Source organism: Apium graveolens, chromosome 5 (genome assembly GCF_009905375.1).
Source record: "Apium graveolens cultivar Ventura chromosome 5, ASM990537v1, whole genome shotgun sequence".
In the NCBI taxonomy this organism is placed as follows: Eukaryota; Viridiplantae; Streptophyta; class Magnoliopsida; order Apiales; family Apiaceae; genus Apium; species Apium graveolens.
In genome coordinates this window covers 43510281-43526314 of record NC_133651.1, presented here as the reverse complement: position 1 = coordinate 43526314, position 16034 = coordinate 43510281, and the positions used below count along the sequence as shown (strand labels likewise).

At 40.6% G+C, this 16034-nt stretch overlaps 1 protein-coding gene and 1 non-coding gene across 2 annotated transcripts; both read right to left on the bottom strand.

The window, feature by feature from the left end:
• Nucleotides 1-3299: 3299 nt before the first annotated feature.
• LOC141662335 (small nucleolar RNA R71) lies at nt 3300-3406 on the bottom strand. Its single transcript, XR_012550456.1, has one exon. It is a non-coding gene; the product is annotated as a small nucleolar RNA R71 (small nucleolar RNA).
• Nucleotides 3407-15022: 11616 nt separating this feature from the next.
• Nucleotides 15023-15745, bottom strand: LOC141660010 (uncharacterized). The gene has a single exon (XM_074466966.1). The coding sequence runs from the start codon at nt 15743-15745 to the stop codon at nt 15023-15025; it is 723 nt and encodes a 240-aa protein (XP_074323067.1).
• Between the last annotated feature and the right edge of the window lie 289 nt (nt 15746-16034).

Sequence of the window (16034 nt, the reverse complement as noted above, 5' to 3'; positions counted from 1 at the left end):
CACTCACTTAGTAAACTCACAACTGTAGCTTGGACCCCAAACGCAGATTCATTCACTCGCTCCCACACCCACTTACTCCGTCAATTTCACATACTCCAGCAGGTCATCCCAATCATAGCACATTGATCACATGTAACCACCTAGAAGACTCTAACAAAGAGATCAAAATATGACTCATTTGCATACCTCACCACACAATTCTATAATCCAGTCATAGCCCAAACTGTTACGGTAAAATCACATTCAAACAAAATATGTATATCACTTTCATTATCCATATGGCATCAAGGGCAAGTAGTGTCTAGATGAACATGTTTCGATACCAATGCCATCATCATTAGCAGACGCCCTTTACAGACACGCCACAAAAAACATGCTACTTTGCTCGGAATCTTTAAAGACCATAGTTGATGCCAAAAGCTCTTGAATGTCATATCAGCCAAACCTTGTAACTGCTTATACACACTACGGACTATAAATTGTCCTTTACTGTCCAGCATCCAGAACCACGAGTCACACATACGTCTACTTGAAAGAGGTATTTGTTTTATAAGGTGTTTATCACGTTCAGTAAATAAATTTATTCAGCACATCGTCGTCCCATAAACCCTTGTCATTGTCTATCAGACTTTTAACAGCTATTTCACGCAGCTCAGGCAATGGTCTGTGATTACAAGGCCATTATCTTCACAAGGTAGCCATGGTACCTTCCAAACCTTAGTACTAGCACCATCCCCAATTCTGCGCCTGCAACCCCTCCTAATTGCATCCTGAGCTGATAAAATACTTCACCATGTATCACTTGGATTTACACCCACCCCTGCATTCAAAAAATCCGAATTTGGGAAGTACCTTGCTTTCAGTAGCTTAGAGACCAAGGGTTTGCTTCTGTTAAAATCCTCCCTCCTTGTTTCGATAACATGGTCGTATTAAATTGGCTTAAATTTCTCACCCCTAACCCGCCCGCATACTTCGAAACACACAGCTTATCCCACGCCATCCACCTTATTCCCCGATTGTTCACACCTTGTCCCCACCAAAACCCATTCATTTTCTTCTCCATCGACTGACAAATACTAACAGGAATTTGAAACAGGCTCATCCAGAAGTTGGGTATTACATGTGCTGCAGTTTTTAACAGTGTTATTTTTCCACCCTTTGACAGATGCACATTGTTCCAACCTTAGAATTTATGTCCCACTCGATCAGCCAAAAAACAAAATACTTCATTCTTCCGCCTGCCTACATACATGGGCATACCCAAATACTTACCAGGTATATCAGTTTCATGCACTGCAAGCTGATAAGTGGCATTTTATACCACTTAGAACGTCTTATAATAGCTTAAATTGGTGTCTTGAAATCAAGTATTTTGTGTATTTGATGCGTTTTTCTAGTGTTTGTGCATTTCAGGGTATTAGTTGCACTTCGGGGGAGAATTCATCAATAATATGCCTTGGCATGTGTCTAGCATTGCAAGTGGGAAGAGAGAAGCAGATTACAACGAAGAAACAAAGCAAACAGACCATTTTTCCAGAAGGGGTCTGAGCGCCCGCTCAGCTATGCTGAGCGGCCGCGCAGGAAGCTGAGCGCCCGCTCAGCTATGCTGAGCGGCCGCGCAGGGTCGTAATTTCAGATTTAATATTTTAGACTTCTAATTCTGTTTGGCTTCCAACTTCTGAGTAATCCGGGTTTTATGGGACTCCTATATAAGTAGATTTCAGAGACATTTCACGTGTGTTGGATCATTGTATTAATCAAGGAGCGAAGGAGATAAGGAAGAAGACCGTTTTAGCACATCGCAACGAAGAGGAAGCATATTTTTTTATGATTCTTTATTTCATTGTAACGTTGGATGCTAGTTTTCTTTGCTTTGAACCTATTTACTCTTGTGACGTACTATGGTTTAATATTCTGTACTTCTTTAGTTAGTTGTTTAATACCTTAGCGTGTGATGCTTGTATGATATCTCGTATTGGTTGTGCGTATTCGTCTTATGTGCGTCGCGAACATATAAGATAGGGTGTTAATCTCTTGTGAAGCGACGGTGGATCTTGAGATTTAGAACTTGCCATGCTAGCATAGGTTCATGTACGAGTCTACATGATTAGTGGGTAACTCTAACCATTTTATTCGCCCTGTGTAATTCAAAGGAATAACTTGTTCTTAAATCATTATGTTGTCAATTTCTGTAGACATATAGGGATTCAACATAATTGATGCATATTCAACTTCTATCTTAATTGTGGATGTTTGGTAGAATGGTATTAGTACAATGAAAGTTGGTTTTTATCAGTTTCATGTTATTCGATTAATATCATCGCTGTTGCATGCTAAGGGTAATAACAATAACTACTGAAGGAAGTAGTAATGAAGTTGTGATCTCATGAGTGTTTTAATATTGTTAATTCTAAGTGTTAATTAAGTGTTTAATTCTAGTAGTTAATTATAGTTCATAATTAGTTAATCAAATCTAAGTGTTATTGTCTTAACATTGAGAAGTAATAATACATTGGTGAGTGAGTTTAATTGAACATAATTAGTCTGAGTCTCTGTGGGAACGAACTAGAAAGTATTTTATATTACTTGCGAACGCGTATACTTGCGTGAATATTAGCGCGTATTTTCGCCTTAACAAGTTTTTGGCGCCGCTGCCGGGGACTGGACGTATTTGTTTAGTTTATGTACTTACCATCATTGGTCGTTAGGACTCAGTGATTAAGACGTGTCACTTATTATTTCCGGTTGTGTTTCAGGTACTTTAGCGAGCGTTTATGCAAACTCGTTCTCGTACTCGCAAGAGGACTTTAGATACAGCTGAGGAGACAGACGAAGTTCTTGATATTTCGGAGAAGATAGACTTTGAAAATTCGGATTCAGGAAGTGAGCAGAAAGAGCCAGTAATCATGGGTGATCGTATTGTTCCGGCAGATCCAGCTCTTATGGACTTTTCTCGACCTAAAATTGATGACATTCAGTCAATCATTCTTCATCCGGTTATCCAAGCTAACACCTTTGAAATCAAGTCGGGCACTATTCAAATGGTGCAGAACTCTGTTTCTTTCGGAGGAGCTGTGACTGAAGACCCCAACATGTACATAAGGAATTTTGTCGAGATCTGCAGTACTTTCAAATATAATGGTGTGACTGATGAGGCTATCAAGCTGAGGCTTTTCCCATTCTCACTGAGGGATAAAGCTAAGGACTGGTTACATTCTGAACCAACTGGGTCCATCACTACTTAACAAGATCTTGTGCAAAAGTTTCTGGTGAAGTTTTATCCAATGGCCAAGACTGCTGCTATGAGGAGTGCTCTTACTCAGTTTGCGCAGCAACCTACAGAATCTATGTGTGAAGCTTGGGAACGCTACAAGGAAATGTTGAGAAAATATCCACATCATGGAATGCTCGATTGGATGGTGATCACTAGTTTCTATAATGGTTTAGGGGCCCAATCTCGGCCCATGTTCGATGTAGCAGCTGGAGGCGCCTTGTGGGCCAAAAGTTATACTGAGGCTTATAATCTTATTGAGACTATGGCTGCAAATGAGCATCAAAACCCAACTCAAAGGATGATGCCTGGGAAGGTAGCAGGTATTCTGGAAGTCGATGCAGCCACCGCTATTGCAGCCCAACTCCAAGTGTTGTCTATGAAGATCGATTCTCTAGCTACCTATGGAGTCAATCAAATAGCTATGGTCTGTGAGCTTTGTGCAGGTTCTCATGCTACAGATCAGTGTTCTCTTGTTAACGAATATGTTCAGTATGTGAACAATTTTCAGCGACAACAGCAGCCTGTGCCAGCTACTTATCATCCTAACAACAGAAATCATCCAAATTACAGCTGGGATAATAATCAGAATGCTATTCAGCCACCATATCAGCAAGGTGTGAGTAAACAGTTCAATCCACCTGGATTCCAGCAACCACAACAGTATGCTCAAAGGCAATCATATCCTCAACAGGGAGGTGCAGCTGCACCCACCAGTGCTGATTTTGAGGAACTTAAGCTGTTATGCAAGAGTCAGATGGTGTCGATCAAGACCTTGGAAAATCAAATCGGTCAAATAGCCAATGCAGTGCTCAATCGCCAACCTGGCACACTTCCCAGTGATACGGAAGTGCCAGGCAGGAAGGAAGCTAAAGAGCAAGTCAAGGCTATTACCTTAAGGTCTGGGAAAGTTGTTGATGCTGAAAATGCAAAAGAAGGAGAAGCTGAAGTTGGAGATGAAGAAGTTAAGCAAAAGGAGAAAGCGGCGGGACCAAGGAAGACTACTGTTGAACACACTCTGCCTGAGGGTAATATAGGGGAAAACCGGCTCTATCCTCCACCACCTTTCCCTAAGAAATTGCAACAACAAAAGCTGGATAAGCAGTTCGGTAAGTTTCTGGAGGTGTTCAAGAAACTTCACATCAATATACCTTTCGCTGAGGCTCTAGAGCAAATGCCTAGTTATACGAAGTTTATGAAGAGTATTCTTTCAAGGAAGGTGAAACTGGATGACCTTGAGACCGTTGCTCTAACGGAAGAATGCAGTGTTGTGCTGCAGCAAAAGTTACCTCCAAAGCTTAAAGATCCAGGTAGCTTCACCATTCCTTGCACCATTGGCAAGTTGTCTTTTGACAAATGCCTTTGCGATTTGGGAGCAAGCATCAATCTGATGCCGTTGTCGATCTTGAAAAAGTTGGATTTGCCTGATCCAAAGCCCACCTACATGTCTCTACAATTGGCTGATCGTTTTATTACTTACCCAAGAGGCATAGTGGAGGATGTGCTAGTCAAGGTGGATAAGCTCTTCTTTCCTGCAGACTTTGTTATTCTGGATTTTGAGGAAGATAAGAAGATTCCCATAATCTTGGGAAGACCTTTCTTGGCTACTGGCCGTACCTTGATAGATGTGCAGAAAGGTGAACTTACAATGAGGGTGCAGGATCAGGATGTGACCTTCAATGTATTCAAAGCAATGAAATTCCCTACAGAAGATGAGGAGTGCTTAAAAGTGGATTTGATTGATTCTTCGGTTACTTCAGAACTCGATCATATGCTAATATCTGATGCATTAGAAAAGGCCTTAGTGGGGGATTTTGACAGTGATGATGAGGATGGCAATGAGTAATTACAATATCTTAATGCTTCTCCCTGGAGGCGAAAGCTGGACATGCCGTTTGAATCTATTGGTACTTTTGACCTCAAAAATGCTGAAGGAAAGCTCAAACCATCAATTGAGGAAGCACCCACCTTGGAGCTTAAGCCATTGCCTGAACACTTGAGGTATGCTTTTTTAGGTGATGCATCTACATTACCTGTTATTATTGCATCTGACCTTTCAGGTAGTGAGGAGGACAAACTCTTAAGGATTTTGAGAGAATTCAAATCGGCTATTGGATGGACCATAACAGACATCAAGGGGATCAGCCCTTCATATTGCATGCATAAGATTCTGCTCGAGGAGGGTAGTAAGCCAACTGTTGAGCAACAGCGCAGACTTAATCCTATCATGAAAGAGGTGGTGAAGAAAGAAATTCTGAAGTGGCTGGATGCAGGAATCATTTATCCTATTTCTGACAGTTCTTGGGTGAGCCCCGTGCAATGTGTGCCTAAGAAAGGAGGTAATACTGTGGTAGCAAATGAGAAGAACGAGCTCATCCCCACTCGAACAGTCACAGGATGGAGAGTATGCATGGACTACCGAAAGTTGAACAAGGCCATGAGGAAGGATCACTTCCCTCTTCCGTTTATTGATCAGATGCTTGACAGGTTGGCTGGTCATGAGTATTATTATCTTCTGGATGGCTACTCGGGGTATAATCATATTTGTATTGCATCAGAGGATCAAGAAAAGACTACCTTCACTTGTCCATTTGGCACGTTTGCTTTTTGCAGAGTTTCGTTTGGGTTATGTGGCGCACCGGCCACTTTTCAGAGATGTATGATGGCTATATTTTCTGACATGATTGGCAATAATGTCGAGGTGTTCATGGACGACTTCTCCATCTTTGGACATTCGTATGATGAATGTTTGAATAATCTTCGTGCCGTGCTCAAAAGGTGTGTGGAAACTAATTTGGTGCTTAATTGGGAAAAATGTCATTTTATGGTGCGTGAAGGCATTATTCTTGGGCATAAGGTCTCTAGCAAGGGTCTTGAGGTGGACAAAGCCAAGGTGGGAGTCATTGAAAATCTTCCACCACCTATTTCTGTGAAAGGAATCCATAGTTTTCTTGGTCATGCGGGTTTTTATCGGCGTTTCATCAAGGACTTTTCGAAGATATCTAAGCGGTTGTGCAACTTACTTGAGAAGGATGTGTCTTTCAAATTTGATGATGAATGTTTGACGGCATTCGAGACTCTTAAGAAGAGTTTGATCACTGCACCAGTTATTACAACACCGGATTGGACAGAGCCTTTTGAGATGATGTGTGATGCGAGTGATTATGCGGTAGGCGCAATTCTTGGGCAGCGCAAGAATAATCTCTTTCATGTGGTCTACTATGCTAGCAATACCTTAAATGGGGCCCAAATGAACTACACCACTACTGAGAAGGAGCTCTTGGCTATAGTCTTTGGTTTTGAAAAATTTCGATCTTATCTGCTTGGGACAAAAGTGACAGTATTCACTGATCATGCGGCCATTCGCTATTTGATTTCCAAGAAGGATTCGAAGCCGAGACTCATTCGTTGGGTGCTCTTACTACAGGAATTTGAGTTAGAGATCAAGGATCGAAAAGGTACTGAGAATCAAGTAGATGACCATCTCTCTAGATTGGAGAATCCCGAGTCTACTTCACATGATAAGATATTGATCAACGAATCTTTTCCGAATGAGCAGTTGTTCGTAATTCAAGAGGAAGAACCATGGTTTGCAGATATTGTGAATTATCTTGTCAGCAATATAATGCCTCCTAATTTAACCACAGCTCAAAAGAAGAAGTTTCTGCATGAGGTGAAGTGGTATATGTGGGATGAACCATATTTGTTTAGACAGGGAGCTGATCAGATCATCAGGAGATGTATCCCATTCTGTGAGACGGAGGGGATATTACGAGACTTCCACTCCACAGTTTATGAAGGACACTATGGTGGTGAGAAGACGGCAACTCGTATTTTGCAAGCAGGTTTTTTCTGGCCTACCTTGTTTAAGGATGCTCATCAACTTGTTTTAAGGTGTGATCGTTGCCAAAGAGTGGGAAATTTGACGAGAAAGGATGAGATGCCGTTAAATATGATGCTTGAAGTCGAGGTCTTTGATGTTTGGGGAATCGATTTCATGGGGCCTTTTGTCTCATCCTGCAACAATCAGTACATCTTGCTGGCAGTCGATTATATCTCAAAATGGGTAGAAGTCAAAGCTCTACCGACAAATGATGCAAAGGCAGTGTTGAATTTTCTTCATAAGCAGATTTTCACAAGGTTTGGAACGCCTCGAGTAATCATAAGTGATGAAGGGTCGCATTTCTGCAACCGTAAGTTCACTTCTATGATGCAGTGTTATAACATGAATCATCGAGTTGCTACTGTATATCATCCGCAAACAAATGGTCAAGCGGAAGTATCTAACAGAGAGATCAAGCGCATTCTAGAGAAGGTTGTTTGTCCGTCAAAGAAGGATTGGTCTTTAAAGCTCGATGAAGCTGTTTGGGCTTACAGAACAACATACAAAACTCCACTTGGTATGTCCCCGTTTCAACTGGTGTATGGTAACGGATGTCATTTACCTGCGGAGCTTGAGCATAAGGCCTATTGGGCGTTGAAAAAGTTAAACCTGGATCGAGATGCAGCTGGAAAGAAGCGAATGCTTCAGCTTAATAAACTTGATGAATTTCGACTCCAAGCGTACGAGAACAATAAAATGTACAAGGAAAAGGTGAAAAGGTGGCACGATAGGAAGCTACATCCTAAGTTATTCGTGCCGGGGCAACAAGTTCTCTTATTTAACTCTCGTCTCCGACTTTTTCCTGGGAAGTTGAAATCAAGGTGGTCTGGACCTTTTATTGTCAAAACTGTGTTTCCACATGGAGCGGTGGAGATTTTTGAGAATGATCCGGACCAAGCATTCAAGGTTAATGGTCAGCGTTTGAAGCACTACTATGGGGACACGGCAAATCGAGAAGTGGTTAGTGCCATTTTATTATCAACTTGAGGAAGGTACGCAACGTCAAGCTAATGACGAAAAAGAAGCGCTTCGTGGGAGGCAACCCATGATTTGTTGTTATAGGAACCCTTAACTGTGCCAGAGTTTTTTTTCCCAGTAGCCTCCTGAGCGCCCGCTCAGCTCTGCTGAGCGACCGCTCAGGGGTCGGCTGGGAGAAAAAATTTTAGTTCCATAAAAATCCAAAAAAAAATCAGAAAAATCAGAAAAATAAAAAAAACAAAATACAAACCATAAACCCACGACCTATTTCCCCATTATCCCATGATTTTAACCCTTAAACCCACTCCTAATCAAATTCTACCCTAATCCATACCCTATATATACATACACCTATCCCATATATCTCCCATACTCTTTCTACACTTCAACTCTCTCCCAAACTTTTACATAAATCTCAAGCACTTTTATTCAGATTTGATGGCACCCAAGAGAGCGAGGACTATTGATAGCAGCAGCACTGTCCCTACTGCTGATTCTTCGAGGGGTACTGCTGTGAGGCCTCGTTTGAATGATAGGGCTGCTGAGGAGGAGTACACTAGGCTTCTGGGGAAGCCGATTCTGAAGGAGATGGGCTTTTTACCATCGGGGAGAGATGGTGAGTTGTTGTCTATGATTGTTGAGAAGAGGTGGATAGCTTTTTGTGAGTCACCTGAAGCAGTGCCGATGAGCGTGGTTCGCGAGTTCTATGCGAACGCGAAGGCCGAGAAGAATGGGTATTCTGTGGTCCGGGGGATGACGGTTGATTATCACCCAGCAGCGATTCGCCGTGTGATTGGGCAGAGACAGAGGAAGCCTATGGAGGAGAGCTGGAACGAGAAGACTGCTGAGGATTTTGACTTGGATTTGATTTGTGCTACTCTCTGTAGGTCGGGCACAGTATGGACTTTCAAGACTGGAACTAATGAGTATCGTCACTTTCCGGCGATCGCGATGAACAGGTATGCCCGTGCATGGAATGCGTTTATTTGTGCTAATATTCTGCCTTCTTCGCATGCACATGAGGTCATAGTTGAGAGAGCACAGTTGTTGTGGGAAATTTTGAATGAGGAGTACTATGTGGACCTTGGTGAGTTCATCTACCAAGGAATTCTGAAGTTTTTGAGGGGAGCTAAGCACATAAACATCCCTTATGCATCCACGATTACTAAGCTTTGTCGAGCGGTGGGAGTTCAGTGGCCGTCTCATGAGCAGTTGTAGTTGCCGACCGCTCCTATTGATTCCGGGACTCTGAATGCGATGCAGGAGTGGACCGGTGGTGAGCCCGAGGAGCATGGGCTGGGTTATCGTCTTCCAGGAGGGCGTCCAGCACGAGATGCTACTATGGCGAGGCCAAGGCGTGATAAGGCTGGTTCTTCTAGAGCTCATGAGGGTGCTGGGATGGCTGATGCCCAGTATAGGAGGCTGTCACGGAGGATGGATACGAGACGCAGAGCAGGTTTGCTCAGGAGCTCACCCTTGCGCTAGGAACCGCTTTTCGAGGCCTTGGAGCTGACATCCAGTGGCCAGTTTTTGGTGAGGACTCTGTATATCCTCCTCCTGATACATCACCCACTGAGGGTGATGATGATGATCTCTCCGAGTAGGTATACCCTGTGTTCCTTTCTACTACCTTCACTGGGGACAATGAAGATTTTAAGTTTGGGGGTGGTAGTTAAGGAATATTTTGTGTGTGTGTCATATAGTTGCATATTCAGGATAGTTAGTTCATATAGTTGCATAATTTTTTCCATATAGAGTTTTTTTTATTATTTATAGCTTTATTTGTTTATCATGTCATGTAGCTCATGCATTTGCCATGATCCCTTTTGCGCTGATTTGCCGGCTGATTTGTGATGTTGATGCGAGTGTAGTGATAGCATTAAAGTAATGTTGAATCGTGTAGGTTGATATGCATGCTAGAAACACTTGTAATTTCACTAAGTCTTAGAGAATGCTTAAGGACTAAATTGTTGTTATGGTTCGACGGTTTTCGAGGTTAATCTATTTATTATGCTTAGAATTTTATAATAGGTTCTTAGTGATAAAAGGCATGAAAAGAAAAAATATGGAGTAAAAAATGGAATTTGTTGCTAATTGTGGCTAGGCGTCAAATGGCTAGTAGCCAGCTCGTATGTGTATGCGAGTAGTCTAGGGTTGAGCAGGATGGAGCGAAATGCACTTGCTCAGAAATTTTTGAAAAAAAAATATATATAGAAAAAAAGAGAAAAATAATAATAATAAAGAGTTATGCATAATTGATCATGAGTGGGCTCTTTGGTATTCGAGTTATTAAGTTCTTAGGGGACTTGTGCCTAGTGACCTAAGGCTTTTATAGTCTGGGATCCGCTAACCTAACATTCGCTACATGGATACCATTGTATAAGTCTTTTGTGGACCTCACTCATTGCACGGTCAAATAAGCATTTGTTGTTATAAATAAAAAGCATGATTCCGTAATAAGCTCCAGGATTCTCGAAGTGTTATAAGTCACTTTGTGCCTAGAATTTTTATTCTTTGTATAATCATGCGATTGCCTGGATGATAGTTGAGTCATGATAATTAATCTAGTTGCGAAGCATATATGTTAAGCATCTGCACACACCACGTTTCTGGCTGTATGTTAGTTTGTATGATTCGATTGATCTTTATTCGCCTAATTGCATTTGTTGAGATTTCGTGAGTTGGTTGGTTTGGTCGTAGTAAGGGGGATCGCTGCATTTCATATAGATTGTATTCATGCATATTTTTAGTATTTTTGAGTCTGTGACGCTTGAGGACAAGCATCGATTTAAGTTTGGGGGTGTGATAAGTGGCATTTTATACCACTTAGAACGTCTTATAATAGCTTAAATTGGTGTCTTGAAATCAAGTATTTTGTGTATTTGATGCGTTTTTCTAGTGTTTGTGCATTTCAGGGTATTAGTTGCATTTCGGGGGAGAATTCATCAATAATAGGCCTTGGCATGTGTCTAGCATTGCAAGTGGGAAGAGAGGAGCAGATTACAGCGAAGAAACGGAGCAAACAGACCATTTTTCCAGAAGGGGTCTGAGCGCCCGCTCAGCTATGCTGAGCGGCCGCGCAGGGTCGTAATTTCAGATTTAATAATTTAGACTTATAATTCTGCTTGGCTTCCAACTTTTGAGAATCTGGGTTTTATGGGACTCCTATATAAGTAGATTTCAGAGACATTTCACGTGTGTTGTATCGTTGTATTAATCAAGGAGCGAAGGAGATAAGGAAGAAGACCGTTTTAGCACATCACAACGAAGAGGAAGCATATTTTCTTGTGATTCTTTATTTCGTTGTAACGTTGGATGCTAGTTTTTTTTGCTTTGAACCTATTTACTCTTGTGACGTACTCTGGTTTAATATAATTAGTTTAGTTATTATTCTTTTGTGTTTATTTATCATGTTTTCATATGAACCCATGATGACGATGAGTGCTAACATGGGCTAATCGTGATCATGGGGTCATAACGGATTTACTATGTACTTCTTTAGTTAGTTGTTTAATACCTTAGTGTGTGATGCTTGTATGAAATCTAGTATTGGTTGTGTGTATTCGTCTTATGTGCGTCGCGAACATATAAGATAGGGTGTTAATCTCTTGTGAAGCGACGGTGGATCTCGAGATTTAGAACTTGCCATGCTAGCATAGGTTCATGTACGAGTCTGCATGATTAGTGGGTAACTCTAACCGTTTTATTCACCCACTGTAATCAAAAGGAATAACTTGTTCTTAAATCATTATGTTGTCAATTTCTGTAAACATATAGGGATTCAACATAATTGATGCCTATTCAACTTCTATCTTAATTGTGGATGTTTGGTAGAATGGTATTAGTACAATGAAAGTTGACTTTTATCAGTTTCATGTTATTCGATTAATATCATCGCTGTTGCATGCTAAGGGTAATAACAATGACTACTGAAGGAAGTAGTAATGAAGTTGTGATCTCATGAGTGTTTTAATATTGTTAATTCTAAGTGTTAATTAAGTGTTTAATTCTAGTAGTTAATTATAGTTCATAATTAGTTAATCAAATTTAAGTGTTATTGTCTTAACATTGAGAAGTAATCATACATTGGTGAGTGAGTTTAATTGAACATAATTAGTCTGAGTCTCTGTGAGAACGAACTAGAAAGTATTCTATATTACTTGCGAACGCGTATACTTGCGTGAATATTAGCGCGTGTTTTCACCTTAACACAAGCACCTCACACACACTCCTTCTATCCGAACGAGATGTTTTCGGGCTAAAGGTAATACTTGACTTAGCATATTTATAGATTATCCAGATAGATTTTCATACCAAGATAAGATACCTTTCATAGTCCGTGCTTCCACCCCTGTAGCCCAAAAAAATAGGTAGCAGTCATCTGCAAACAAAAGATGGGATATAGGAGGAGCTCCTCGAGCTATTGCACACCTGAACCAAGCCAATACTCTCATTACGATTTATTATTGCATTTAATCTTTCCGCATAAATAATATATATGTATGGGGAAATTGGATCACCTTGGCGAATTCCCCGTTTCGGCACCACCTCTCTAAATATTTCTCTGTTATGTAGGAACCTATAAGAGACCGTTTTAATGCGTACCATAATCCGCTCAATCCAAGCATTGTGAAAACCAAACTTAAGCAACATATTCTCAATAAAAGTCCATTCGAGTCGATCATACGCATTTGAGATGTCAATCTTCAGACCTGCATTACCATACTTTCCTTGAGTTTTCCTCCTTATGTGATGATTTAACTCATATACAATCAATACAATATTCGTAAGCAATCGCCCTTCCACAAATACACTATGTTTATCCGAGAGTATCGAATTTAAGCATGGTTTCAAATGATTAGTCATAACCTTAGATAGGATCTGCATCAAAACATTACTCAAAGAAATAGGCCTCAGCTCTGTCATATACTGTGGTTTTTTCACTTTCGGAATCAAACAACTTAAAGTACAATTTGTATCAGTTGGCAACTCCCCTGTTTCAAAGAAGGACTTACAGAAGGCCACCACATCGTTACCCACAATACTCCTGTAAATCTGAAAGAATGCAGGGTTAAGGTCATCTAACCCCGGTGACTTACTAGGATGCATATCAAAGACTGCTGCTTTTACTTCTTCCGCAAAAATTGGCATCATTAAGTTTTTATTTTGTTCTTCAGACACAGACAACACTGTCTCCCCACTGATAATCTCCCTTCTGTTAATGAAGCTTGAAACAATGTCGAAAAATATTCTATGATTACCTGTTGCACAACATCTTTGTCTTCAGGCCAAGCACCATTTGAATTCATTAATCCAGAGATATTATTATTCTTCTTTCATTTCGAGGCATATCTATGGAAAAAAACGCGAATTGTCATCTCCCTCTGCTAGCCAGAACCGCTTGGCTCTATGTTGCCAAAAGACTTCCTACTTTTCAAGTAAACGGAGAAAATTCCACCAAGCTTGTATAACTTAAGACCCATATTATCTCGTCTAACACGATAACGCCTCATTTGATTTCTATAGAACTTCACATTTTCTCGCATATCTTTCACTAACCCTCCACCCCATTCTTCAAGTTTTACACAACAATTCGCTAACTTTTGCATTATACCTTCAGCCTCCATATCCATCCAACAAGCATTGATCATATTAAAATAATCCCTTTCTCGGGTCCAAATATTTTCAAATCTAAATCGCCTGCCATTAGGAACATACATTTTTATGCAAATCCAGAAATAGAAGGAGATGGTCTGAAGTGGACACCTCTACCACTTTAATTACTTGCATTTGGGAAAAGCTCCATCCATTCTAGATTTGCCAGGCCTCTATCCAACCGTTCCTGCAACCACATATCCGTACCTCGACATCTCTCCCAAGTAAAACATTCTCCTTTGAAACCTAAATCCATCAAACCACACGCATCAACCGTATCCGAAAAGCCCTGAAGCAAAGGCCTAGGATGACTACGATCACCCCTTTTTTTAGCATCATACATAGGGTCATTAAAGTCTCCAATAATACACCATGGATTTGCTGATTGTTGAGCCAGTCTCCGAATCATCTCCCAAGCCTCTGTTCATCGCATTCACTCTGGATAGCCATATATACCCGTATAGCACCACCTTCCCACTTGCTCATTAGAAACTTCAAAATCTATATAATTATTACAACTATCGATTATTATAATTCCCCCCTCATTCTTCCAAAAGAGAGTTAAACCTCCTTCATGGCCTTGAGGCTCAACAGCAAAGAACCCATCAAAACCTATTTTCTTGCAAACTTTCTCAATTCTTTTTGTTTTAACCATCGTCTCAGACAAGAATATAATATTGGGCCTATAATAAATAATGGTTTCATTTAGAAACCGAACTGTACGTGGTTTGCCCAACTCACGATAGTTTCAGTCCAATAGACTCATAATGTCTGGCGGGCCTGGAGTCCAGAACTCGCCCCATACACATTTTTTGGCCCAATGTTCATATTATTCAATCCAGCGTCATTTACAAGCCCATTAGTACATGTATTATCCTATTCAATAAACTCGCCTAGTAATTCCGCTTCCACTCGCCTTCTTTTCGGATCTAAAATGATCTTTTCATTTAAGCTTAAATTATCCTTATCTGTCATATGCCCTTGATTATGCATTGCCTTCAAACTTTTGTTATCCCTATTGTCTCGCGTAACAATCCTAACAGCCTCCTGATCCCCATGAATCTCGCGAAGAACACCATCAACTTCCATGAATCTCACCCCCGCCTTTCCACCGTCACGAGTGGTGTTGGATGTTCTAGAACGATCATGATGTATTTCCCACTGGTTTTCTCCCATATTTGCATTGCGTAACCACCTAGCACCTGCACCAAACTTGGTACTACGTGTTGGAGCTCTTAATTCAACCCCATATGCACATCAACAATCTTTTCCGGATTTGCATACACCACCCCGTAGTCTCTCTCCGAGTGCCCTATTATTCCATATATAAAACAAAACGATGACAACCTCTCATATTTAAAATTGATCCAGTTCCAATTATTACTATCCCGCTTGAGCTTCATTCTCCGTTTAATCGATTTAGCTACATTCATAGTCACTCTAATACGAACATGATCTTTCCATATGTTATTGAAATTTACAGGATTCGATTTAAGGTAGCATCCAAAGGAGTCTCCTACACTCTTGAGAACAGTCTCAGAAATAAATCCTTTCGGAATATCATATATCTGAACCCACATGCCCGCCTCCTGTAACTGGACCATATACGGATCTTCATTATCCAGCAATCGATGGTAAATCAGCATACTTTGTTCAAACATCCACATCCCTCCTTCTAAAACCTTATGTAAATCCATCATATGGTAGAAGATAAACGAATAGCGAAAATTTCCCAAGTCATGGACTTCCATCCCCTCTTTTGGCCTCCACAGTGATGTCATTACGTTCTGCATTGCAATGAAGTTGATGTTCTTTTCTGTTAGAAATTTTCCGACTAGGACATACTTAGGACTCGTATCCTTCACTATCTCCTTGCTAAATGTTACACCTCTATCCTCTTCATCTTCTAGTATCATATTTGCATACATCTCTTCAAGTGACTTGCCAGTGTCCTCCATAACGATACTCACAAAGTAAGAATAACACGAACTAAACAAAATAAAGATTCACACCTTGTCAAAGATGACAGACAAAACTTGCCAATCAGTAAGACTCATATTTTTGAACTTACTAACATGACTTTTTCTGAAATGTGACTTATTCTTTCTCAAGGAGCAATTGTGTAAAACGAGCAATCATTTGTGAATTATTTAGTAGAATACGTGAATGATTATCTTTACACGCTTTACTTAGATTATACTAAAAATTCAAGATGACAACGAAAATTGCAACTAATAAAAATAATAT

What these genes read in the sequence shown, in the direction of transcription:
- LOC141660010 (XM_074466966.1), bottom strand. Translation starts at nt 15,745, where the DNA reads ATGGAGGACACTGGCAAGTCACTTGAAGAGATGTATGCAAATATGATA.